This window comes from Lynx canadensis, chromosome B4 (genome assembly GCF_007474595.2).
Source record: "Lynx canadensis isolate LIC74 chromosome B4, mLynCan4.pri.v2, whole genome shotgun sequence".
Lineage (NCBI taxonomy): Eukaryota > Metazoa > Chordata > Mammalia > Carnivora > Felidae > Lynx > Lynx canadensis.
In genome coordinates, this window is record NC_044309.1 from 24,798,819 (window position 1) to 24,824,590 (window position 25,772).

The 25,772-nt window shown below is 38.1% G+C and overlaps 2 protein-coding genes across 3 annotated transcripts in view; one reads left to right on the forward strand and one right to left on the reverse strand.

The window, feature by feature from the left end:
* Window positions 1–549: 549 nt before the first annotated feature.
* YME1L1 (YME1 like 1 ATPase) overlaps window positions 550–25,772 on the forward strand; it is a 53,164-nt gene continuing 27,941 nt past the window's right edge. The window contains exons 1-5 of one of the 2 annotated variants that reach the window (XM_030321151.2): window positions 550–778; window positions 10,041–10,172; window positions 16,936–17,098; window positions 19,521–19,619; window positions 24,680–24,789. In XM_030321151.2, the coding sequence (XP_030177011.1) occupies window positions 746–778; window positions 10,041–10,172; window positions 16,936–17,098; window positions 19,521–19,619; window positions 24,680–24,789 (537 nt within the window). In that variant the 5' untranslated portion in view covers window positions 550–745. The remainder of the gene's footprint in view (window positions 779–10,040; window positions 10,173–16,935; window positions 17,099–19,520; window positions 19,620–24,679; window positions 24,790–25,772) is intronic. The other variant, XM_030321152.2, reaches the window with a different exon arrangement.
* LOC115518017 (peptidyl-prolyl cis-trans isomerase D-like) lies at window positions 22,948–24,263 on the reverse strand. The gene is made up of 2 exons (XM_032593711.1): window positions 24,192–24,263; window positions 22,948–24,011 (listed from the first exon to the last, which is right to left on the reverse strand). Exons 1-2 carry the CDS (start codon window positions 24,261–24,263, stop codon window positions 23,148–23,150), a joined length of 936 nt encoding a protein of 311 aa, XP_032449602.1. The 3' UTR covers window positions 22,948–23,147.

A 25,772-nucleotide genomic window follows, 5' to 3' on the forward strand; every position in this document is an offset into this window, starting at 1 on the left:
TCATACAATGTGGAGAAACTGGATGAGCAGGAAGCAGGTGGCTGGCCCTGTCATCTGACAATGTTAACAGGATGTAACTTGCCTGACTGAAGCAGATGAGGACCAATAGGAACAATTTTCGATTTATTGTGGGGAAGATAAAAAGCACTCAACTGTAGCGAAAGAGTTTATCATAACTCAAGTCCCAGTCGGAAAAGGAGACTATGTTGGAAGATTTCGTAAGGAAGATGCAAAAAGATTTAACAGGGTCAATGCCATCCCCTCTTAAGGGGGAGATATATATATATGTATATATATGTATATATATGTATATATATGTATATATATGTACATATGTATATGTGTGTGTGTGTGTGTGTGTGTGTATCGGCGCCAGAGAGCTTGGGGATCCAGCACCTGTATTATTCCCGTGAACATCAAGCCTGGGGGCCAGGGTTGCTCAGCTACCGTGGTAGATACAAACGTCAGACCCAGAAAGGTGGAGCTCTAGCGCTGGCGTTCACCCGCGGGTGATGCAGCCCACCTGTCCCGGAAGTAGTGTTGCGTTGGAGGCTTGCCTTCCGGGGCAGGTTGTATGTCGTTGCAGCAGCTGTAACAAGGGGAGGCCATTTTCTGTTTCTAGGAGGATTGAGGGCTAGGGGAGAAGGAAAAAGAAAGGGAAGAAAGGGCTCAGCGCCTCCCCGCCGAGCCGTGGACAGAGGGGCACTTTCGGCAGGCGGGTGAGGTCGCTGAGGGCCCAGAGGAGATGTTTTCCCTCTCGAGTACGGTGCAGCCCCAGGTGAGTCTGGCATCCGGTCCTTTTTTTCTCTCCTGCCCGCGGCTCTTTGCCGTTTGCGTTTCGAGGAAGCGATTTCGCGTTTGGGATCGTAGGAGGGGGGCGATCAGCGCAAAGCAAGTCCTAGTCTTGAGAAGGGATCAGCGATCACGCTGAGAGTAAAAGGCTGACGTTGAAGCAGAGGCATGAGATGATGAGGACTTTGGTTTATCGAGTTGATAGCGTGGAATTTTTACTAGAGAATCCATTAGGCATTGTTCAGTCCCGGACATTCTGGGGTGGGGGGAGCAGAGTGAGGCTGGGGGAAACGCCTTTGCCTTAGATATGATGAAAGCAAATAATGTTTCTTTCCATCTGATCACCTCTCCAGTGATTTTACTGTTCACAACCCTGATACCCAACTCTTTCTTTCCTTTTTAAATGGAATTTAACCCAAACATGTTATAATTATTTGAATACTACGAGTGCTTTCTTTCTTTTTTGGCCAGAAATGACTAATAAACACATATTTTAAAGCTATTGACTGCTTGCAGTTACTATTTTTATTCATATTCTCCCATTTTTTTCATCAAGCAAAAGGGCAGAAAAGAGTCATTCCTAGGGTTTTTAATTGTCTTTTGGGAGTAACCACTTGTGACAGTGTCTTGTCCTTGTTTCATTTAAAAATCTTTTTTGATGGCAACATTCTGATAGTTTCTTGCTGGGGCGGGGGTGGGGTGACTTCTCAGTTTTGCTAATAGTTTTTGAACACATTCAGATTTAAAAATAATTTTTTAACACTCTTTAGTTTCAGCATATAATTACGTTCCTTTTGTAACCCCCACTCTTGGTTTTTTGTTTTTTGTTTTTGTTTTGCTAGTACTGGCTGGATAATCGAAAATGATTAGTTATTTATTGGACATCAGTAATGGGCCAGGTGGACAAAGCAAATGTGGAATCTTTATAGTGATATGAAGAAAAGTTGAATAGGAGTTAGTCAAATGAAGAGTTAATAGAAGTGAACCAGTATCCCAGGTATATGCAAGGATATCTGGAGGTCCTGAGATTGGGAAGAGTTTAGCTGATTGGAGGAACAAAAATAATGTCAGTGTGGCTACAATGTAGTGATTAAAGGGCATAATAACAGAATTAAGGTTAGGGTGAAGCCTTGAGGCAGATCATACAGGAAATTATAAGGGACTTTGGATTTCATTTGAAGTGTAAACATAGGATAACCTGATCAGAAGTGTTTTCAGTTAAGGATGCTATTGCAGTAACCCAGGAGAGGGATAATGCACCACTAATGTGGTGGCAGTGGTTATGGAAAGAAGAGGAGGAGTTTGTTTGTTTTGAACAAAGATTAGAATTTAATGAGGGATGATGGAAAGAAGTGTTTCTGTTTTGGTCAGCTGGATGGGTGAAAATGTTATTTGCCGAGCTGTGTGATCAAACTCAAGGGGTTCACCACTTGAGATACATCAGATTGGACACAACCCGAGAAAATGTTGAAAACAAAGAACTTTATTACTTGTTACAAGTAAGGAAACAGATGACTCTCAAAGCCCTGTCTCTCTGTGGGGTTAGTACAGGAAGGTTTTATTCAGTGTATTAGGGGGCGGGGTAGGGAGCTCGCATAAGCACTTCAGTTCAGTTACTCATTCCTAGCATGTCAACATGCTAGTGCATACGTTGTATTTTCAAAAAAAAAAAAAAAAAATGGTGAGGGGCGCCTGGGTGGCCCAGTTGGTTGAGCGTCTGGCTTCGGCTCAAGTCATGATCTCACGGTTTGTAAGTTCGAGCCCCGTGTCAGGCTCTGTGCTGACAGCTCAGAGCCTGGAGTCTGTTTCGGATTCTGTGTCTCCCGCTCTGCTCCTCCCCCGCTCGTGCTCTGTCTGTCTCTCTCAAAAATAAACATTAAAAAAAAAAATTTTTTTTTTTTAAAAAGCCAGCTCATACTGGCTCACATAGGGTGGCTGTCAGGTGAGACACACCCAGCAGGGGGCTCTCACGTGAAACAGCTAGTCTCCTTGGCTGAAGTGTGGGTTCTACAAAACAAAACCTATTCCTTGCTTGCTTTTGTCCCTCCCCTTCCTCTCTTCTGCTGATAGCTTTCAGCCCTGGAGGGGTCCTACCAGTTGTTTGAAAAACAAGTCTGACTTGGCCTGTTGAATACAGTATTAAACCTTTTAAAGCTGAAGTTCAAGAAGTTTATATCAAGAAGACCGAATTTTAGGAGAGTTTATCATCAGCTGGATGGAGAGTTAGTGGTACGTGATGTTGGTAGAGATGGTGAAGGCATTTTGTGTACTGCAGGCAGGCTTAATTGGGCTCATATATGTGTTTTATGCTCTGAAGAAGGATAGTACACATATTTCTAATTCCTGGTTACTTAATCATTGAATACACTTGAATATAAACTGTGAAGCCAGGAAAGATATGGAAGGTAAACTTTTTCATTGAGATCAAACCATTTTTTAGCAATTTAAATCCTTTTTTGAATAAGAGATATAACTAATTAGAATGAAGCCTTTCAGGGGTGTCTGGGTGGCTCATTCCGTTGAGCATCATACTTTTAATTTCGTCTCAGGTCATGATAGCAGGGTTTTGGGATCGAGTCCTGTGTCTGGCTCTGCACTGAGCGTGGGGCCTGCTTGGGATTCTCTCTCTCTCTCTCTCTCTCTCTCTCTCTCTTTCTCTCTCTCCCCCCCCTCGCCTTCCTCCCTCCCCCTTCCTCCCCCTCTGCTCCTGTCCTCTGCTTACACTTTCTTTCTCTAAAATAAAAATATAAAAAATTGATTCCTGTAGTTTTTTTTGAATGTTTATCTATTTTTGAGAGAGGCACAGAGCATGAGTGGGGGAGGGGCAGAGAGAGAGAGGGAGACGCAGACTCTGAAGCAGGCTCCAGGCTCTGAGCTGTCAGCTCAGACCTGGGGCTCAAACCCAAACCGGTGAACCATGAGATTGTGACCTGAGCTGAAGTTGTATGCTTAACCGACTGAGCCACCTAGGCGCCCCATGATTCCTGTAGCTTTAAAAGAGCTTATTGTTTCTACCCTGAAAAGGATACATGCTCATTGCCAAAAATGCCAAAAAGAAAAATACAAATAAGAAAATGAAAAACCTTCATAATCTCATTGTGCAAAGACATATTTTAGAATACATTCTTTCGTACTTTTTACTTCTACACAAATACGTGTGTATGCATGCTTTTTAAAAAGTATGTTGTAGTTTTTTAATTTTCTAACTTTTTTTACCTTAGAGAGAGTGTGAGCGAGAAACAGGGGCTGAGAGAGAGAGAGAGAGAGAGAGAGAGAGAGAGAGAGAATCTTAAGCAGGTTCCATGCTCAGCACAGAGCCTGACACAGGGCTGAGTGGCATGACCCTGGGATCATGACCTGAGCCAAGATCAAGAGTTGGATGCTCAACTGACTGAGCCACCGAGGCATCCCAAGATGTAGTTTTACATTTAACAGTTTTTTTCATTTAACATATTATTAATTCATTTCTGTATCAGTAACTATGGGATAAAGAGTCTAACAAGAATCTAGAGTCAAATTATCTTGGTTAGAGTATTTGCTCATATACTTGCTGAGTGACTTGAACATGCCACTGAACCTATTTAAATTCTGGATGTCTTTATCAGTTAAATAGGACGTATAATAATAGTGTTTACATCTGTTAAAGGATTAAATGAGATTGAAGATACTGAGGGTTTGGTTCAATACTATCACAGTAAAGGGAGTACCACAATAACACAAGTCAAATGAATTTTTGGGTTTCCCAGTGCATGTAAAAGTTATTTTTTTTTTAATTTAAATTTTTTAAAATTTACATCCAAATTAGTTAGCATATAGTGCAACAGTGATTTCAGGAATAGATTCTTTAGTGCCCCTTACCCATTTAGCCCATCCCCCCCCCACACACACTCCCTCCAATAACCCTCTGTTTGTTCTCCATATTTATGAGTTTCTTATGTTTTGTCCTCCTCCCTGTTTTTATATTATTTTTGTCTCCCTTCCCTTATGTTCATCTGTTTTGTCTCTTGAAATCCTCATGTGAGTGAAGTCATATGATATTTGTCTTTCTCAGACTAATTTCACTTAGCATAATACCTTCCAGTTCCATCCATGTAGTTGCAAATGGCAAGATTTCATAAAAGTTATGTTTACACTATAACCTATTAGTTGTGCAATAATAGTATTATGTCTAAAAGCAGTGTAATACCTTAATTAAAAATACTTTATTGTTAAAAAATGCTAACCATCGTCTGTGCTTTCGATGAGTCATAATCTTTTTGCTGGCTGGAGGGTCTTGCTTCACTGTTGATTGCTGCTGACTAATCACAGTAGTGGCTGCTGAAGGTGGAGATGGCTGTGGCAAATCTTAAAATGAGACACAAGTAATGTTTGCTATATCGATGGACTCTTTCATGAATGATTTTTCTGTAACATGATACTATTTGATAGCATTTGACCCACTTAGAACGTCTTTCAATATTGGACTGAATCCTCTCAAACCCTGCTGCTGCTTTATCAGCTGAGTGTATCTTCATAGCATCTTCACCAGGTGAAGATTTCCATCTCAAGAAACCACTTTCTTTGGTCATGCATAAGAAGCAGCTCATTTATGTCAGTTTGATCGTGAGATTGCAGCCCTTCACTGCCATCTTCAGGGTCCACTTCTAGTTCTCTTGTTATTTCCACCACATCTACACTTCCTCCGGTGAAGTCTTAAACCCCTCAAAGTCAGCCATGAAGCTTGGAATCAGTTTCTTCCAAACTCCGGTTAATGTTGATATTTTGACCTCTTCCTATGAAAATGTTCTGAGTGGCATCTAAAATGGTGAAGGTTTTCAGTTTACTTTGCCCAGGTCTGTAAGAGGAGTCGTGATCTATAAGCTATATAGTCTTCACAAAATGCATTTCTTAAATAATAAGACTTGAAAGTCCCAAATTGTTCCTGACCCATGGGCCACAGAATGGATGTTGTATTAGCAGACATGAAAGCAGCATTAATCTAAATGGTATACTTCCAGCAGAGCTCTTAGGTCACCAAGTACATTACCTGAGCAGTAATATTTTTAAAGGAATCATGTTTTATGAACAGTAGGTCTCTTAACAGGGGACTTAGAGTATTCAGTAAACCCTACTGTAAATAGATGTACTGTCAAACAGGCTTCCTTCCATTCATAGAGCCCAGGCAGCATGAGTTTAGCACTATTCTTAAGGGCCTAGGATTTTCAGAATGGTAAGTAAGCACAGGCTTCAACTTAAAGTCCGCCACATTAGTTCCTAACAAGAGAGTCAGCCTGTCCTTCAAAGCTTTGAACCCAGGTGTTGACTTCCCCCCAGCTGTGAAAGTCCTAAATGGCATCTTAGAATAGAAGGCTGTTTCCTGTACGTTTAAAATCTATTTAGTGTAGCCACCTTCATTAGGTATCTGTCTTATTTAGATTTTCTGGAGCTTTTACTCAGTGTTTGCTGCTTCACTCTGCACTTTCGTGTTAACAAAAATGGCTTCTTAAACCTCATGAACTAACCTCTGCTAGCTGCAGTTTCCTCACCTGTTTCAGCCTTCATACAAATAAGTACATTTAGGGCCTTACTCTGGATTAGGCTTTGGCTGAAGGGGGAGTGTTGTGGTTGGTTTGATTTTGTATCTAGACCACTGAAACTTTCAGCAATGGGCTGTTTGGGTTTTTTATCATTTGTGTGTTCACTTGAATAGCACTCAACTTTATTTTGCTCGCACAACTTGGCAAACTGATGCAAAAGGCTTATCTTTTAGGCTATCTTGGCTTTCAACATGCTTTCCTTACCAAGCTTAATCATGTCTAGATTTTTTTTTTTAATTTTTTAAATTTTTTTTTCAACGTTTATTTATTTTTGGGACAGCGAGAGACAGAGCATGAACGGGGGAGGGGCAGAGAGAGAGGGAGACACAGAATCGGAAACAGGCTCCAGGCTCTGAGCCATCAGCCCAGAGCCTGACGCGGGGCCCGAACTCACGGACCGCGAGATCGTGACCTGGCTGAAGTCGGACGCTTAACCGACTGCGCCACCCAGGCGCCCCAATCATGTCTAGATTTTGATTGAACTTGAAAGATACGTGACTTTTCCTTTCACTTGAACACTAAGATGCCATTATAGGGTTATTAATTGTCCTAATTTCAGTATTGTTGTGTCTCAGGGAATGGGGAAGCCCAAGGAGAGAGAAATGGGAAGGTCCCATTGGTGGAGTAATCAGAACACACACAACAGTTATTGATTAAGCTCAGTGTCTTATATGGGTAGGATTTGTGATATCCCAAAACCATTACGGCATTAACATCAAAGATTACTAATCATGGATCACCGTAACAAATATAATGAAAAAGTTTGAAGTATTGTGAGAATTACCAAAATGTGACACAGACATGAAGCGAGCAAATGCTGTTGGAAAAATGGCACCAAAAGACTTCCTTGATGCAGTGCTGTCACAAACCTTAATTTATAAAAAATACAGTGTTTGTGAAGTATGTTAAGTTAAAGCACAATAAAATGAGATATGCCTATATGGCATATGACACCAGCTGGGTGTCCAACAATTCAATTCTGAAACTACTTACACAGTGTTAGTGCAGACCCCCAAAGTTAAAGGCTCAGCCCCACAAGACTGGTCCCATTTCAGATACCAGTCACAAGTCCCAGGCCATTCATACTTCTGATCTCCCAGCTATAAATCAGGGTTTCCCACAACCCCCTCCTCAGGTTTGATAATCTGCTAAAATAGCTCACAGAACTAAGAAACATACTTCACATTTACTGGTCCATTATGAAAGAGAAATGAACAGCCAGTTGATTAAGTACATAAGGGTACAGCCAGAAGGGTCCCAAGCAAAAGATGTGGAGTGGATTACTCTTCTTCAGGGTGAATCTCTGCACTCCATCTCACTGTTCAAGAGCTTTTATAGAGATCAATCCCCAGCCCTCCCCTCCCAGAAGCTAGGGGGGTGGGGCTAAGAGTTCCCACCTTCTACTAATTACTAGGTCTTTCAAGTGGCCAGCCCAGCCCTGAGGCTATTTAAAGACCCTAGCCTAAATCACCTCATTAGCATAAATCCAGGAGTGATCCAAAGGGTTACCTTACAAATAGTAAGACACTATACCACACAGGAAATTCCAAGGGTTTTAGGAGCTCCTGGCCAAGAAATGGGAACAAAGACCACTGCGAACTAAAATGTAAGTTCAAAGTGGCAAGCGATTTTTTCCTCTATTTTATTCTTTGACTTTTCTCTATTTTACTTTATTTATATAATTATTTAATGTAAAATTGTAAACAGAAGGAAGTAGGGGTCCCTGGAAAAAGACAGACAAAGCTTTCTTTACGTAAGGCTTCCTGGCCATCTTGTGAAAGAATTTAAGAACAGCCACTATCAGGCCAGGAGATAGCCTAATCATATCAGGGACGACAAGTCAGTGGCAAAACTCCCAGTGTTAGTTCAAAAGTCAGGACTGACCCGACTTATTTTTGAAGGATCTCAACTCCTTTGAGCACTCGGATACTGGACCACCTGGAGCGAGAGAACTGATGATGCTGACCCCTTGCTGGCCCTTGTAACTCTGACCTGGACTCAGTCACCTCAAGATGACTACTGCCCCAGTTCCATGATGTATTCCCCACTGCACAAGCCTTGTCATGAATATGTATGAAACCCCAGCATAAAACTGCCCCGATTTTGTTATTCAGGGAGACACTGCTTTGGGAAAGATCCCTGGTGTGCTCCTTTACTTGTTCCAAGTAAAACCTTTCCTTTTCCTATTCTTTGGCATGGCTGTGTATTTTGGCTTAACATTACCAAGAGGCAAACCCAGTTCTGGGTAACAAAATGTTTACACAATACTTAGTATACATACTTTATATTTTTTCTCTATTTTATTCATATTGTATCCCAGTGCAACAATAATGCACACAGATGCCAAATAAAGATTTCTTGAGTGAATGAATAAATTAAGTGGGTTCTTACCATATTGTCAGAATTGGTTGGAGAGAAACAGAGGAATAACATACAGATAAGTAAGTAGATTGTGTGTAAAGTGTGTTAGATACTAAAAGTGTCAACAAGAGAAAATGGAGCAGTGAAAGAGAATAAGGAATATTTTTGAGGGCAGGGTTCTTGAAATTTTAAGTAGGTTGGCTATGGAAAAGACTCAAGAAAAGATGACTTTTGGGTTAAGAACTGAAGGAAGTCAGAGAGCAAGGTAGACAGAATAAAAGCAATGCAAAGTCCTTGAAGTGAGGGCTTTGCTAGGTGTGTTCCAGAAACAGCAAGGAGGCCAGTATGTCTCGAGTAGAGAAGACAAGGAGAACATTCTGGTAGATAAATTTGGAGAGGTAATAAAGAACCACAGAGGCTTTCTACATCCTAGTGCTTAGGACTTCTACTTGTATTGTAAGTGAGAAGAGAAGCCATTGGAGGGTTTGAGCAGAGGAGTGATGAGATCTAACTTTGTTTTTAATAGAGCAGATTCAGGGAGAGTAGGAGGGCTATTGCAAAATCCACATATAGATGACTTAGAACAGGATGAGAACAGGATGGTGCAGTGAGGAAGTTAAGAATAAAATCCTGCTATAGGTTTACTTTTTTCTAAGTCTGAAACATTTCATTTTATGGTGGTGTCATTTATTTAGCCCATTCCCTTAATGCTGGACAATTCTACCTTTCCACTGCTTTTTAAACATTTTGATGAAAATTGTCATCTGTGCACAAACAAGCACTTTTCACATTATTTCCTTAGAATAAATTATTAGAAATTAGATTGATGGGAAATTATATGTGTTTGTTTTTTTTTTTTTTTAATTTTTTTTTTTCAACGTTTATTTATTTTTGGGACAGAGAGAGACAGAGCATGAACGGGGGAGGGGCAGAGAGAGAGGGAGACACAGAATCAGAAACAGGCTCCAGGCTCTGAGCCATCAGCCCAGAGCCCGACGCGGGGCTCGAACTCCCGGACCACGAGATCGTGACCTGGCTGAAGTCGGACGCTTAACCGACTGCGCCACCCAGGCGCCCCTGTGTTTGTTTTTTAAATATTTTTGATTCATATAGCCAGAATGCTGTCTTGGAAGAATTACCAGTTTTCTTTCCACCAGCAATAATCTGAGTATTTACATCTTTTAATATATTGTTCTGATCTACAGTGTATGTTTAACTTTTTACAAATCCCAGATTCTGACAATAAGGAGAATTTTTCTTGTTTAATTTTAAAAAGCACACTACTCAATTTCAACTTTTATCTTCTCTTAGGTTACAGTTCCTCTGAGTCATCTCATCAATGCCTTCCATTCACCAAAAAACACACCTATTTCTGTCAGTGCATCAGCTTCACAAAACCAGCATCGAGATGTAGTTCCTGACCATGAGTCTCCTGGCAATGAGGTAATAGTTTTTACCCTGATTGTATGAGAAACAGCTTTTTTGATTTAGTATGTTGTAAACATGCCTAAAATGTCTACGTTTAGGCATTTGTAACAAGGTGATTTCTGTCTTCAGCTTAATCTCCTTTATGAATAAAGATGTCTAATTCTGGTTTTATTGTACATATGGAAAAGTTATGTTGTCCTATTCTTTACAATTTAATTTATTAAAAATTTCATGTGGCAGGGGTACCTACCTTGCTTAGTTGGAAGAGCATGTGATTCTTAATCTTAGGGTTGTAAGTTCGAGTCCCGTGTTGGACATGGAGCCTACTTTTAAAAAAAACAAAATCATGGGGCACCTGGGTGGCTCTGTCAGTTAAGGGTCCAACTTCATCTCAGGTCATGATCTCACGGTTCGTGGGTTTGGGCCCCACATTGGACTCTGTGCTGACAGCTGAGCCTGGAGCCTGCTTTGAAATCTCTGTCTCTCTCTCTCTCTTTCTCTCTCTCTCTCTGTCTTTCAAAAATAAAATAAAACATTAAAAAAAAAATTCATGTGGAAGTGTATTTGGTATTCACTTCCTAGATTGCTAATTGTGTGATACCATTTAGATATTTTGTGTTGCTCCAGCAGTAGTAGTGAATCCACAATTAACTGACCGTAATTGCCTCCCAAGTCTCAACGAAGGTAGAATAGTAAGAAGTTACCATCTGCTGCCTTACAGGAGATTTCAGTGTAATTGAACGGTTAGAATACAGGGACCTGAAAGTGAAATGTATAAGCTATGAAACTACTTTTCAGTGTTCAGAGAATTATAAAATCAGTGTTTCCTAGGATACAGGGAATTCCCAGCCTAGAAACCTTTGTGTTCACAAGGTTTATTAATAAGGTAGGTGCATGTAGTTCTGAATACATTTTTCACAGAAAACATTATACTCTGTAGTTAAATTTCCTAAAAACCTTTTTAATCCGTAAATAACTTGTGTTCTTAGTCCTGATATCAGAGGCTTTGGCAAAGGGCAGATAAAATGTTCACTCTTGGAAGGGGCGGTGGGGGGGGGGAGGGTGGGAATCAGTCTTAAGATAAAATTTTAATTAGATGAAAAAATTTGTCTTCATCTTTATGCTTTCCTTTTATAATATTTACCTAATTCCTATTGCTTCTTCTAGGGAGTCCATTGTCTTTTCTACTGTGGTGATACCCTTCTCCTAAATTACAGTCCCAGAGAGCCTGCCTGATGAAAATACCACATGTATCAAAATTGCTGCATATAGCAATATTATGTTCATTTTAGAAATTTTGGAAAATACTGTGTAGGTAGAAGAAATAAAATTCACCTATGATCGTGTTCCCCAGAGATAATGCTGTTAACATTTTGTATTTATATCTCATGTCTCTTTTGTACTTTTTTATTTTATAATTGGATCATACTGCATATGCTGATTTAGATACTGCTTTGTTAATTTAATAGTCATTATGAACTTGTTATGCCATACATTTTTTGTATTTTTAAATGACTTCAGAACGTTCATTGTATGATATCCCATTATTGGATATTGTTCCCAATTTTTTGTTGCTATAAACATTACAACTTTTACTGTTTGTGTTGCTAAATCTTTGACTATTTCATTAAGTGAAATTGCTAGGTCAGGGGCTTAAAAAGTAGCTAAATTCTGGAAGCCAATGTTGAGGTTATGAGTAATGGTCTCAGATATAGAATTGGCTTGTTAATCTCTGATATGCCCTCATTAATCCTATTGTTCATCTTTAGTGAACTTTATTACTGTACAGAACCCGTTTTCTTTCTCCTTAAGCATCCTACCATCTCTAATTTCATCTCTACCTTTGCTGTGCAGTTGGCTTTGCTTTCATCAAGTCTTGCTCATCCAAATATACACTCTACAATGCAGGTATTAGAACCTTCCTTTCAACTTCCTTCAAGATACTGACTTATTTTCCCTTTGCTTTCAGACTTCTTGAAATAGCAGTCTGAACATGTAACTACTTGCTAAACTTCTATTCACACTATATCTCATCATAGTTTGGCTACTACTTGTACCATTTTACAGACTTTGCTAAAGTCAGTTGATTTCCTTTGTGCTAAATGTAGGCTTCTAAAAAAAATCTGTATCTTATTCAACTTTTCCTGAGCATTTGATCTTACTGAACATTTACTGCTTTCAAAATACTCCTGGGGCGCCTGGGTGGCTCAGTCAGTTAAGTCTCCCGACTATTGATTTCCACTCAGGTCATGATCTCAGGATTCATGAGACTGAGTCACGCAGAGGCTGCTTGGGATTCTCCTTCCCTCAGAGATTCGAAATACTCCCTTGAATTGAGTGATGTTGCATTGATGATGCTGTTTTCTCTTTCTGTTTTGCTGACTTGTCTTTTTTTGCCAGCCCCTTAAATATTTGGCGTGCATTTATCCTTGATCTAATTTTTGTTATGCACGTTCTTCTAAGTTATGTTACCCATTTTCATATCTTCACCTAACATCTAGATCTATATACTTACATATATGCTGATGACTCCCAAATATATCTCCAACCCCAAATTCTCTTTAAATCTTTGAAGTAATTTATTTAGTGCTTTGTTAAAATAACCCCCCCCCCCCCCCCCCCCCCGGAGAATTTCAGGGATCTCAAAATTAAGATGTCCAGAACTCAGCTACTCTCAAATTCTAGTATATTTGAGATTACAGTGGATTTAGCGCCTTTTTGTCAGGGATTCCAACCAGGAAAGAGAAACCACGTAGTCAATTGAGCAGTAAAAGTTTAATGTGAAAAATTAGTGTAATTTTGTAGTTTAATATTTTTAAAACCCTATTTTTATATGGGATGGGAGTAACTAGGGGTTGGCTAATAATAAGTAAACTCTAAAATATACAGGACAAGCAGATTTAAGGTGTGGCTAATACTCCTAGGACTGAGATAGAGCATCATGGGAAGAGTTCTCCACCCACAGGCTGCTGTCCTGACCTTGTTGGAAGAGGGCATGGCCTTGGCTCACTGAATGGCAGAGAAGTCACTGGTGTCATGCTAGCTGCACTTGATGGAAGTTGCCATCTAGGCAGGGAAAGCTGTTCATGGGGATGTCTCTTACTGAAAAAGCTGCAAGGTACTGTACTGCTGGCCACTGATTACTGTAGGAGCCAAGTTTTGGAGAAGCTATATAAGTGGCCACCAGATGCTAGAGAAACAATGGGTGTTACAGACAGGAGCCTGCTGAATGAGCACACCGGAACCAGGGACAAAAAACACTCCTACAGTGTCTCCAGTGGTCTCTACTGACAAAGCTTCACATTGTCCCAGATGACAAAGAAAAAATATTTAAAGAGCCCAGATCATTGTTCATGCAGCCGAAAAAGGATGAAGAGGAGTTCGGAGACAGTAAAATGATAACTAGCACATCCATCCAGAACCCTTCTCCCTCTCAATCATTATACTTCATTGGTTTCTCCAAGTATCTATTACTTATGATTGTTATTTCCATCTTTAGTTAGAGCTTGGTTCAGGCACATACCATTTTTCTCTTGTTCCATCAGCCTTTCTTCAATTCTTTTCTCCATCAGCCTTTTCTTACCCAGTTTATTATCTTTATCTTCTATTTGCTTGGTATAAAACAAAACTAATCATATTAGCTATAGAATTAAATTCAGACAAGGCTCTTTACAACTTGACCATAACCTGCCTGTCTTCCTTCCTTCCTTCCTCTCTTTCTTTCTCTTTCTCTTTTTCTGTTTTCTTTTTTTTTTTCTTAAAAAGATTTTAAGTACAACCCTGAGATCAACAGTTACATGCTCCACCAGCTGAGCCAGCCAGGTGCCCCATAGCCCATCTTTCTAATTCATTCTTCCATCACTGATCTTTGGACTACACCTCACACATCCAGGCCCTTTTATGGTAGTTTGTTTGCCCTTTACCCCAAGACTCACCATCATTTTGCAAATTAGGTGTTAACCTCAGTGAGGCTTATCTGACTTAGGAAATTGGTTACTCTGTTCTCTTACTACTTTTTGTTTTAAAAATCTCTGTAAAGCAGTTACTATGTTGCATGATAATTGCTATGTTTATATGCATCTTATTTCTCTTTACATTCCAGGGACCTGACAGCCAATAAGTAAGGGAAATAATTTTAAGTTAAGAATCTCCACTTCCCTTTTGAAGTCTTTGTATTGTAAATAGACTTTTTGGCTTCCCGTTTTTTTTAAAAGATGACTTTTGAAAAGTAGCTTTTGAGTATTGTAGTCCTTTTGTTTTCATTGTAATAATATCCTTTATGTTGTATAGCTTTTAGTAGTTTAAAGAGCACTTTTTTTTCAACGTTTTGTTTTTTGGTTTTTTTTTTATTTATTTATTTTTGGGACAGAGAGAGACAGAGCATGAACGGGGGAGGGGCAGAGAGAGAGGGAGACACAGAATCGGAAACAGGCTCCAGGCTCCGAGCCATCAGCCCAGAGTCTGACGCGGGGCTCAAACTCACGGACCGCGAGATCGTGACCTGGCTGAAGTCGGACGCTGAACCGACTGCGCCACCCAGGCGCCCCAAGAGCACTTTTTTTTTAAGTTAATTTTTGAGAGAGCAAGCGTGGGCATGTGAGCAGGGAAGGGGCAGAGAGAGAATTGCAAGCAGGCTCCATGCTGTCAGTGCAAAGCCTGATGCAGGGCTCGATCTCACGAACTATGAGATCATGACCTGAGCTAAATCAAGAGTTGGATGCTTAACAGATGGAGAACAGACACATAAGAAAATGCTCAACATCACTCATCATCAGGGAAATACAAATCAAAACCACAATGAGATACCACCTTACACCTGTCAGAATGGCTAACATTAACAACTCAGGCAACAACAGATTGTTGGCAAGGGTGTGGAGAAAAAGGATCTCTTTTGCCCTGCTGGTGGGAATACAAACTGTTGCAGCCACTCTGGAAAACAGTATGGAGGTTCCTCAAAAAATTAAAAATAGAACTACTCTACGACCCAGAAATTGCACTACTAGGTATTTAACCAAGAGATACAGGTGTGCTGTTTCAAAGGGGCACACACACCCTAATGTTTATAGCTGTGCTGTTGACAATAGCCAAACTATGGAAAGAGCTCAAATGTTCATTTACGGATGAATGGATAAAGAAGATGAAGAAGATGTGTTACATGTGTGTGTGTGTGTGTGTGTGTGTGTGTATAGACACACACACACACACACACACACACACACACTGGAGTATTGGCAATCAAAAAGAATGAAATATTGCCATTTGCAACTATGTGGATAGAACTGGAGGGTTATTATGCTAAGCAAAATTAGAGACAAATATATGACTTCACCCATATGAGGAATTTAAGATACTAAAGAGATGAACATAAGGGAAGGGAAGCAAAAAGAATATAAAAACAGGGAGGGGGACAAAACCTAAGAGACTCTTAAATACAGAGAGCAAACAGAGGGTTGCTGGCTGGCTTGTGGGAGGGGGGATGAGCTAAATGGGTAAGGGGCACTAAGGAATCTACTCCTGAAATCATTGTTGCCCTGTATGCTAACTAACTTGGATGTAAATTAAACAATTAAAAAAAAAAAAAGAGTTGGATGCTGAACTGGCTGAGCCACCCAGGGGCCCCAGTAGTTTAAAGAGCACATTTAAATATTTTCCTTCATCATGCCTTTGTCTATCTTCCTATGTAAGGATATGTCAGATGACCAAGGCATGATCTTTTCTGTTCATCCATACCATCTTGTGAAGTAGGCATATTTCATCATCGTTTTACTAATGAGGAAATGGATTCTAAGAATATGAATGACTTGTCAGGGCGCCTGGTTGGCTCAGTTGGTTAAGCATCCAACCTTGGCTCAGGTCATGATCTCTCAGTTCGTGAGTTCAAGCCCCAACTTGGGCTCTGTGACAGCTCAGAGCCTGAAGCCTGCTTCAGCTTCTGTGTCTTCCTCTCTCTTGGCCGCTCTCCCACTCGTGCGCTGTCTCTCTCTCAAAAATAAACATGAAAAAAATTAAAAAGGAATATGAATGACTTGTCACACAGCTAGTAAGTGACAAACCCCTGGACATCAATCCAGAGCTATATAATCCATCGATCTAACTTTATTTTTTGTGCATGCAACTTTATGTATCTAACTTCACTTCGGTCATCAGAAGCTGATACTTGGGCTATTTATTTTTGCTTTCCTTGCTTGAACTTTCAGGTGTCTGAGGCTTGTAATTGTTACTTGTCTTTAATGTCTGCTTGACAGTTTCCATGGACAAGAAAATAACTCCTATCCAATCTGTAGTTAGTTTAGAACTGTTGTAATGTGACTTTATTTTCTTGCCTGGTTTTCATACATTTTTCACTTTGTTCATTGTCCCTCCTTATTAGAAGTTAGATATGGGTAACTATAGAACTTCTCAGTTTGAAGAAGGATCTCGGCAATGAGGCCAGAGGAGTGAGATGTCCTCTGGTAACGGCATACTCTTTTTTTTTTTTTTTTTTTTTTTAAATCAAATGGGCTTTTGATTATTAGAGACTGGAGGAGGCTTTAAATGTCCATAACTTCACAATACTATTGGAAATGTGATATTTTTAACCTTTGTCAAACTTCATGTGACTGACCTCCATAAAGCTAGAACTATAAAAATATTTGTACCAATTTAGTTTTTAAATATGAGAAAAGAGGAATCAATATATTTGTTACATTTAAAAAATTCATATTATTTCAACTGATAAGAACTCTTTGGTTAAATATCTTGATGATAATGCAGTCTTGGTTGACTCAATCCTTTACAGCCTGTACTTAATTTAAGAGACCTTGGATTATCTGAATTAAAAATTGGACAGATTGATCAACTGGTAGACCATCTGCTTCCTGGATTTTGTAAAGGCAAGAGCGTTTCTTCCCATTGGCATACATCTCATGTCTCTGCACAGTCCTTCTTTGAAAATAAATATGGTAAGTTAGTCTGTTTTTTGTTCCAATTTAAGTGGTCGTAGTTATTAATAATTTAACAGGTAGCATTTATTCATTTTTAAAGTTGTTTGTTTGTTTATTTATTTTGAGAGAGTCAGAGTGTGAACAGGGGAGGGGCGGGGGAGAGAATACCAAGCAGACTCCACGCTGTTAGTGCAGAGTCCTATGCAGGGCTCCAACCCACGAAACCGTGAGATCATGACCTGAGCAGAAACCGAGAGTAGGACACTTAACTGACTAAGCCACCCAAGCGCCCAACAGATAGCATTTGTTAATGTTTACTGTGTGTCAAGTTCTTTCCTGAGTTCATTTGTTTGTTCTTTCTTTTATAACTTTTCATACTGGAATAATTTTAGATTTATAGAAAATCTGCAAAACAGTACTGAGTTTCTATATATCCTTCAACTGCCTTCCCCTAATGTTAACTGCTTACTTAACCATGGTGCATTTGTCAAAACTGAGAAATGAACATTGGTACGGTACTTTTAACTATAGACTGTATTTAGACTTTACCAAATAAAGTTTAATTTTACTAAAGTACTGGTTTTTCCATTAGGGTTCTTTATTTGTCCCAAGATGTAATATAGCATACAAAACAGATTTTAGAATAGTGGAGTATTGTTTTAATTTTAGGTGACAAACCTTTACTGGATTCCAGGTACTGTACTAATTTCTGAGAATACATTGAAGAAATAGTCCTGGTCTCTTTGTTTTATAGAATGTCTGTATATTTTCTTATTTAAATCTTGTAACAATCTGTTATTATAATGAGTGGGTAGTTTGTTAAAAGGATTTCCACTTCATAAATTTCTTTTTCGTTGATACTTGAACAGTGAATGTTAGACCTTATCAAAATACTTGTTTTAGGGTCACCTGGATGGCTCAGTTGGTTAAGCATCTGACTCTTGACTTCAGCTCAGGTCATGATCTCAGTGTTCATGAGATTGAGCCCCATGTCGGGCTCTGTGCTGACAACGTGGAGCCTACTTGGTATTCATATTCTCCTTCTCTCTCTCTCTCTCTCTCTCTCTCTCTCCCTCCCTCCCTCCCTCCCTCCCTCCCTCCCTCCCCACCCACCCCTCTCTGCCCATCCCTGCTCTGTTCCCACTTTCTATCAAAATAAATTTTAAAAACTTGAAAAAAAATACTTGTTTTATATTGATGAAAGAACATATTTTTAAAACTCAGTACAAATTATAGCACAAAAGTGCAGGTTTAAATAGTTTTGTGATAAAGGATTGATTTGAAGCTGTACATTGTATACACTTAATTCATTTACTAATTTTTCGTTGTTTTGCCTTTATTTCATATAAGAGTTGTGAGAAAAAGGTGAAGTTTTGGAGCCTGGGGGCTTGGACTAACAATCTATCCTACCTCCTTCCTGAGAGAAGTCTTGAAGCTTAGTGGTTAAGGGTGAGGAGTAGACCAGGATCAAACTCAGTCCTGAGACTGAGGAGCTGTGGCATTTCTCTTATTCCTCTAAACTGCTGTTTTCTCATGTGAAGCCTGGGGGGAAACTCCTACTGTGTAGGATCAAATGAAATAATGAAAGTAGTTTATTTAGCCCAAACTACTTTATTCCTTGGCCCATAGTAAGTGTCCAGTAGAGTTAAATTTTTGTTACTATCATTGATGTATAGTAGTAGTAGTATTATTACTATTGCTCTTTTGGCCTGTGTATTTACATTTCCTTTTAAAGTTGTGCCTCTTCCTGCCAGCTGTTTCTTGGCTTAGGCAGACAGAGGTATTAAGAAGGAGTTTGTTGATGTGACTATAGGATTCCTAGAAAAATCCCTGAACTCTTAATTGGGATATTGGGATAGATAAGAATCTGTTTCAATCGATGCTGTTTACTTTTTCCCTAGGCTCATGGATGTTAAGTAGGATGGGGCCCATTAGTCAACAGTAGGAGTTCCAGGATCGCCAGAGTTTATGGCTTCCAGCTGTGGAAGGAACTGTCTTTGTACCCAGTGACCTGAAGCTTTGAGAGAGAAAGATTACCGTGCTTCTGGTTTACAGTGTTTACTCATCACATTATTCATCTGAGTGTTTGAAATTGTCTCTAGGAAATAGCAGTTCTTTTCTCTATGTGCTTTTGACTAACAGTAACTTTAGCTAAACATACATACCTTTTCCCTTTTGGTTTGAATTTAATTTTATTGGCAGCCAGGGTCATCTACCAGATAAAAAAGATAATCTAAGGGACAAGTGATAGACAGGATAGTGATGAAGAACTGTAATTAGATTAGTAGTGCTCTTAGAAACTCATACAAGCAGAGCCATATGAACAAATAAAAGGCTAAACTCATATTTTTATATTTCTAATATTTGGTAAAATTACTATAGTTCATGACTTCTTTTAGCTTGGTAACTAGAAAATTTGCTTTTTTCAATTTTCCTCCAGGTTACTTAGATATGTTTAGTACTTTACGTTCCTCTTGCCTGTATAGACAACATTCAAGAACTCTTAAAAGTATTTGTTCAGATCTTCAGTACTGGCCAGGTATGAAGCACCTGTATTTATTTTGAAAAACATAGTAAATTTATTCAATGGATTCTGATTTGTCTTTCTTAATCATATTAATGTTTGTAAGCATTCATTTGTAGCTCACAATAAACTGATAGAGTATTTGGAATCAGTTAATTTGGGTATGTCCAGTATTTTTAATCTGGAAAATACATAATAGCTGAATTTTTAATGTGAGTGATAAGTGCCACAATAAATCAACCTCTAGGGAACTTATCTACAGCTTTAAAATAATTAATAAGCACATTTGTTTACTTCCATATTTTCAAATTTTCATTTTCAAAATTGTTTCAATCCATTACAATGACAAAAAACAAATTTAATGAGGAAAAAGTCAGGGCAGCAGCAGAGGGGTTTCGTCCGTGGACCAGAAATTTGAGGACTTTCCATAGGGTATAAAATAGATGACCTCACATTGATAGCAAAATCAAATATGCATGTATTGATTTAATACCAGACACTAGTGGTTAAGTGTCAGGTGACAGTGATAATTACAAATGAAAACAACATATGTTACCTACCTTCATGGAACTTAGAATAGAGTGACATGAAATAGGTGTGTGCTGTTATTTCTAGTAGAACTTAGGAAAAACCCCAATTTCCAAGTCAGTAATTGTGGGCTCTGGGATGATTCATAAACAGTTGAATCGAAAGATTCCCCAAAATGGGCCAGTCCCAGAAAGGGCTTGCAACTTTTAGGCTATAATTGGCAAAAGACTCTTTTGCAATAAAGGGTGTGTGTGTGTGTGTGTGTGTGTGTGTGTGTGTGTGTGTGTGTGTGTAGAGAAATCTGTCTCTGAAGATTGTGTTTGAGCATTGATGCCAAGGAGAGAAATAATGGACTTGAGTCATGCACTAAGGGTATCCTGCTCATTCATTAAAAGTCCATGTTTCATAGTATAAAGGCATTTACCACCTTGGTAGTTTTAAGGAAACCTCTATCTACAATCAGTACCAATCGCTGTATTCCCTTTACAATTACAAATGGATCAGCAAGAATGTCCACATGTTTGAGGAAAACTTATAGCATGAAAGAGATACCAAGTAGGGCACAGAGACCAGTAATCCTCTGAAGAAATGGTTAATGCAAAAGACAGAAGAATACTTAAGAAGGATGATACATTTTTAAATATTCATGGAAGACTTCTAAAAACTGAGCATGTATTAAAGTATGAAAAAATATCTTAATAAATTTTCAAAAAGTTAGTAACTCACAAGTCAGGTTCTCTGATCATATGATAAAATGGAAATCATATAACAGGATACCTTAAAAGTTCCTAAAACAAAATTTCCTAACTATGGAAATTTAAAAATACTTTTCTAAATGTCTTGTGGCTAAAGGGAAAGAAAAACAAATTATAGACAATTAGTAATGAGCCACAAGGAAAATCAACATATCAAAATCTTTGAGTTGAAGACCTATTGATGCTGAGTGCATCGTATAATTTATTAGGAAATAAGAAAGATGGAAACTAAATTGATGAAACAATCATTCTGAGAATTTCTTTAAACGAATGTGAGAAATTGAAAAGTATAAAACATGAAATGAATACAACATCCAGGGGGTTTTAATTAAATGAAGAACAAATTTAATTTGAGGAAAAAAAAAGAATGGTCTGATTAAAAACAATGAGGAAATAATGTTAGAAGTGAAAAGTGGTAACAGCCACAGATAATGAAGATTTTAAACTTTTAAGAGTGTGTATAAATAAAAATATGTTGAAAAAATATCCAAGTTATAAATTAGCAGTATTGACCCAAGAAGAAAGATAAGACAATAACTATAAAATTTGCAAGAGTATTTTTCAAATATAATCCCACTGCCCCAGAGGAGGTAGGCTCAGATGGTTTTATGGTTGTGTTCTGTTTTCCAGGATCAGCAGTTTCCTATTCTTTATAACTTTCCTAATAAAGAAAAAGGTAGAATAGGCTTCCCTGTTTATTCCACAAGATCGCAGATACTAAAATGTTAGCATAAAAAAGAATCCAATAGATCGATTTCACTTAATAATGTAAATACAGAAATCCTAAATAAAATCTGAAAAGCAAGTACAGAAATTGCTATCAATATGATTGAGGAATACAAAAGTGATTCAATATTAGGAAGTATGTTAATTTATCATGTTAATTGATTAGAGAAGAAAAACTATTATTTTAGTGTATGAAAAAGACATGTAATATATTTTAATTGTTACACTTCTAGAATGTTGTAGAAAGCTAGAATAGAAAGTAAGTTTAAGGAAAGGGCAAAATTTTGATTGTTTTTGCTTACCAGGTAAGATGCTTGCTTACTAGGAAACTTAAGAAAATCACCTGAAAAGCTACTCTGGTATCATATGAGATAAATGTCTCAAAATCAAGATCTTATATTCTAGCAGTAGGTTTTATTTATAGTTTTCTTCAAACCCAGTAAATCTTTTATCCTGACAAGAAATATTCAACATGATGTACACATACATATGTATATATGTTGCCTGTGAAACTTTACTGAAGGAATCAAAGAGCTGAGTAAAATAAAATAAAGAATGCCACAATCCTCTTTGAAAGGATTTTGTACTGTGACAGTTTTAATGTATGCCCGAATTTATTAATTCAGTGCAACCCCAATCAAAACCCTAAACACTTGCTATGAAAACCGAGAAGTTGATTTTAAACTTGGGCTTAGTAAAATGGGGTGCCTGGCTGGCTCAATCAGTAGAACATCCAACTCTTGATCTTGGGGTCATGAGTTCAAGAGATCACTTATAAATAAATAAAATAAACAAACGTGGGCCTTAACAAAAGGGGAATCGGATCCCCCCCTGCTTTTTTTTTAAATAAGTTCCAAATAGGCAAAGGTCTGAACAAAAGAGTTAAAAGTCAGTAGATTCCTTTTAAAATCATAGTTCGGGGATGAGACTCTCTAATCAAAACACAGTAACACAGTGCAGAAAACAAAAAATTGAAAGATAAGGCTACGTTAAATTTATAAAGTGTTACATCAAAAGACAAAGACATTAAAATAAATATTTCAAATATACATGACCTCAAGTTACTAAATATAACATGCATTCTTTTACAAATGAAAATGGGAAGGGTCATGAGTGATCAATTTGCTAAAGAAATAAAATATTCAATGAAAGAAAAAAATTGTTTCTAACTTTCCCCCCATAATCTTAAATGCAGATTAAAACAAGACCCTACTTTTTGCTTATCAAATTAAAAACATTTATATTAACCTGGGTTGCACAGGATGTGGAGAAAAGGATACTCCTATTCATTGGTGGGTATATAAATCCATAACAGCCTTCTAGAGAGCAATTTCTTTTTTTTTTTTTTTTTTTTTTTTTTGTAACACCGTTTTATTAAGAGTGAACCCTTTTCAGTATTCCTAAACTGTAAACAATGAGAAACTGAAGTATCAAAGGAAACACATCAGGGATCATCTATAACAGACAGAAACCTTTAAATTTTCTTATTGCCTTTATACAATCAATGCATATGTAAGTAAAACTGAATTCCTTATTAGGCAAACATTTTTGCATATGCTGCCTTCTCTTTATCTTTCTGTGCCTTTATCTTTTGTTTGACTTTCAGCAATTCTGCCTGGATAGCTTTATCTTCTGGTGCTATCTCCTGAGCTTTCTTAAGATCAGCCAAAGCTTGATCGTATTCTTTTAATCCTTGCCATCCTTGGGCTCTACGGTACAATGCTTTCGTATTTGATGGGTCTATTTCAAGAGCCTCCAAACAACTGTCAATTGCTCCCTGCCAATTTGACATCTTCAGTTTACAAGCACCAATATTCAGCACGCAGCTTAAAGCTATAGGTTGCAGCTTCAATCTGTCTGCTTTCTCAATAACAGCCTTTGAACCTTCCACGTATCTTAAAACTTTTGTATATTTTTTAATGGCCATCTCCCAATTCTGGGATTTGAAAAAAGTATTTCCAATATTTTTTAAGTCTTCTGTTATTAGTAAAATTTTATCTACATCTTTTAAATCTATATCTGCATCCTCAGGGAAATCTGGATGACTGTCACCAGAGCCATCTTTTGGGAATATGCCCCAATCATCCCCTTCCTTCAATTCTCCGCATTCTGCAATAACGCACAATTTGGCAGGTTTTTCACCTTTCACTTCTACATTTTCCAGTATCCTTGCCACACCCATTCCTTTAATTACTTGACCAAATACCACATGTTTCCCATCCAAATGAGGAGTCGGAACTGTTGTGATAAAGAACTGAGAACCATTTGTATTGCAGCCTGCGTTTGCCATGCTCAATAAACCTTCCTGGTCATGCTTATAATAGAAATTTTCATCTTCAAATTTTTCACCATAAATACTTTCTCCGCCTGTCCCATTTTGATTTGAGAAGTCTCCACCCTGAAGAGCAATTTCTTAGTGTTAAATAATTCACACCTCACAGCTTCACATTAAGAATTTAGCCTACATTTGCTGAAAGATGATATGTACAAGAATTATAACTGCATCATTTTTAGCAATAAGAAAACAGGAAACAACTGTCCATAGTAGAAAAGTAGTAGAATATTCAAATTGCTATACACTGAAAATTAGAAGAATGTTAACAGCCATTAAATTGAATGCATTGTCTGACCTGTTCTGAAAAATGTCCATGATATAGTGTTAAGTGAAAGAAGACAAAAAATTATCCACTATTTTTATAGAAAGAGCATGTGTTAAAATACATACAAGTGTAGTCATGAAATTGTTGAGTGGTTACTTCTGGGAACTGGGATTGGGGTTTGAGGAATTAGACACTGACTTGTATTTGATACTCATCAGTGGGTTTTTTTTTTTTTTAACATTTTAAAACTCTCAAGAAGTTGTAAACTTAACTTACAGATTAAACCCATTTTGATGACCTTGATTACTAGTATAGTGAAGCGTCAGGCAAAGAACTATGTTAAAAAATGAGATAGTAAACTAGGATATACAGGCTTGGTGTTAGTTTCAAATCTTAGGCATTTTCCTTATAAAAATTTACAATGAGATACTATTTAAAAATTTAAATGTGATACTATTCTGTTCAGTTTTCATACAGTCTCGGGGTTTTAAAACTTTGAAATCAAGAACACGGCGTCTACAGTCCACCTCTGAAAGATTGGCAGAAACACAGCATATAGCGCCATCATTTGTAAAGGTAATTAGAACTCTTTTTTGTTGTTTGAAAAAGCAATACATTTCAAATTATTAAAATGAGAACCTTCATTATCTGATTTCTTTTATTGGCCAACTGATTTTCTAAAGGATTAATAACCTGTGTTAAGTCATTATACCTACATCTTTTCTGAGTGCCAGTCATGTCTCTCCATTGGCCTGTTAGACATCTCCCTTTGTCCTTTTTCCTACCCACCTACACCTGCTTGTGTGTTCTCTGTGTTCATGAATAGCATCCACCCAAGCTAGAAACCCGATGATCAACTTTGATTTATTCATCTCTCTCCTCTCACGCCCATTAATCACTAAAGTCCTATTGATCCAGCCTCTTAAATACTTCTTAGGTCTGTTTCTTTTCATCCCCAATTCCACTGCATAGATAGACTTTAACAATTTTTGCCCAAGTGACTCAAATATACACGTATTTAATCTCCTTGTCTTTAGTTTTGCTACCTTCAGTTTAGACTCCAGACTGCCACCCTCCCACCAATCTTTCTAAAATGTATTAATATAATAATTGTATTCCTCTGCTTTATTGTCAGATTCATGCCATAGTACACAGGGCATTTCATCTTTTGGCCCCTGCCTACTATTTTTCTGTTCTCATCTTTCATTATGGCATCCCCTCTGAACCTCTATCCTGCTCCTCTCTTGCATTTTTAAGTCCTGTTACACAAGGTTGCGTGTAGTTCTTGAGCACTGAAGGCTGTTATTTAATGACTCTGTCAACTTGTTTATGCTTTGTGTTGCCTGTGGTTTAGAAATCCTGTTTTCGGGGTGTTGGGTGGCTTAGTTGGTCAAGCGCCCAACTTTGGCTTGGGTCATGATCTCTTGGTTCGTGACCTTGAGCCCTGCATCGGGCTCGTTGCTCTCAGGGCAGAGCCCACTTCAGATCCTCTGTTCCTCTTTCTCTCTACTCCCCGTCCCCAGTTTCTCAAAAGTAAAAATAAAATGTTAAAAAAAATT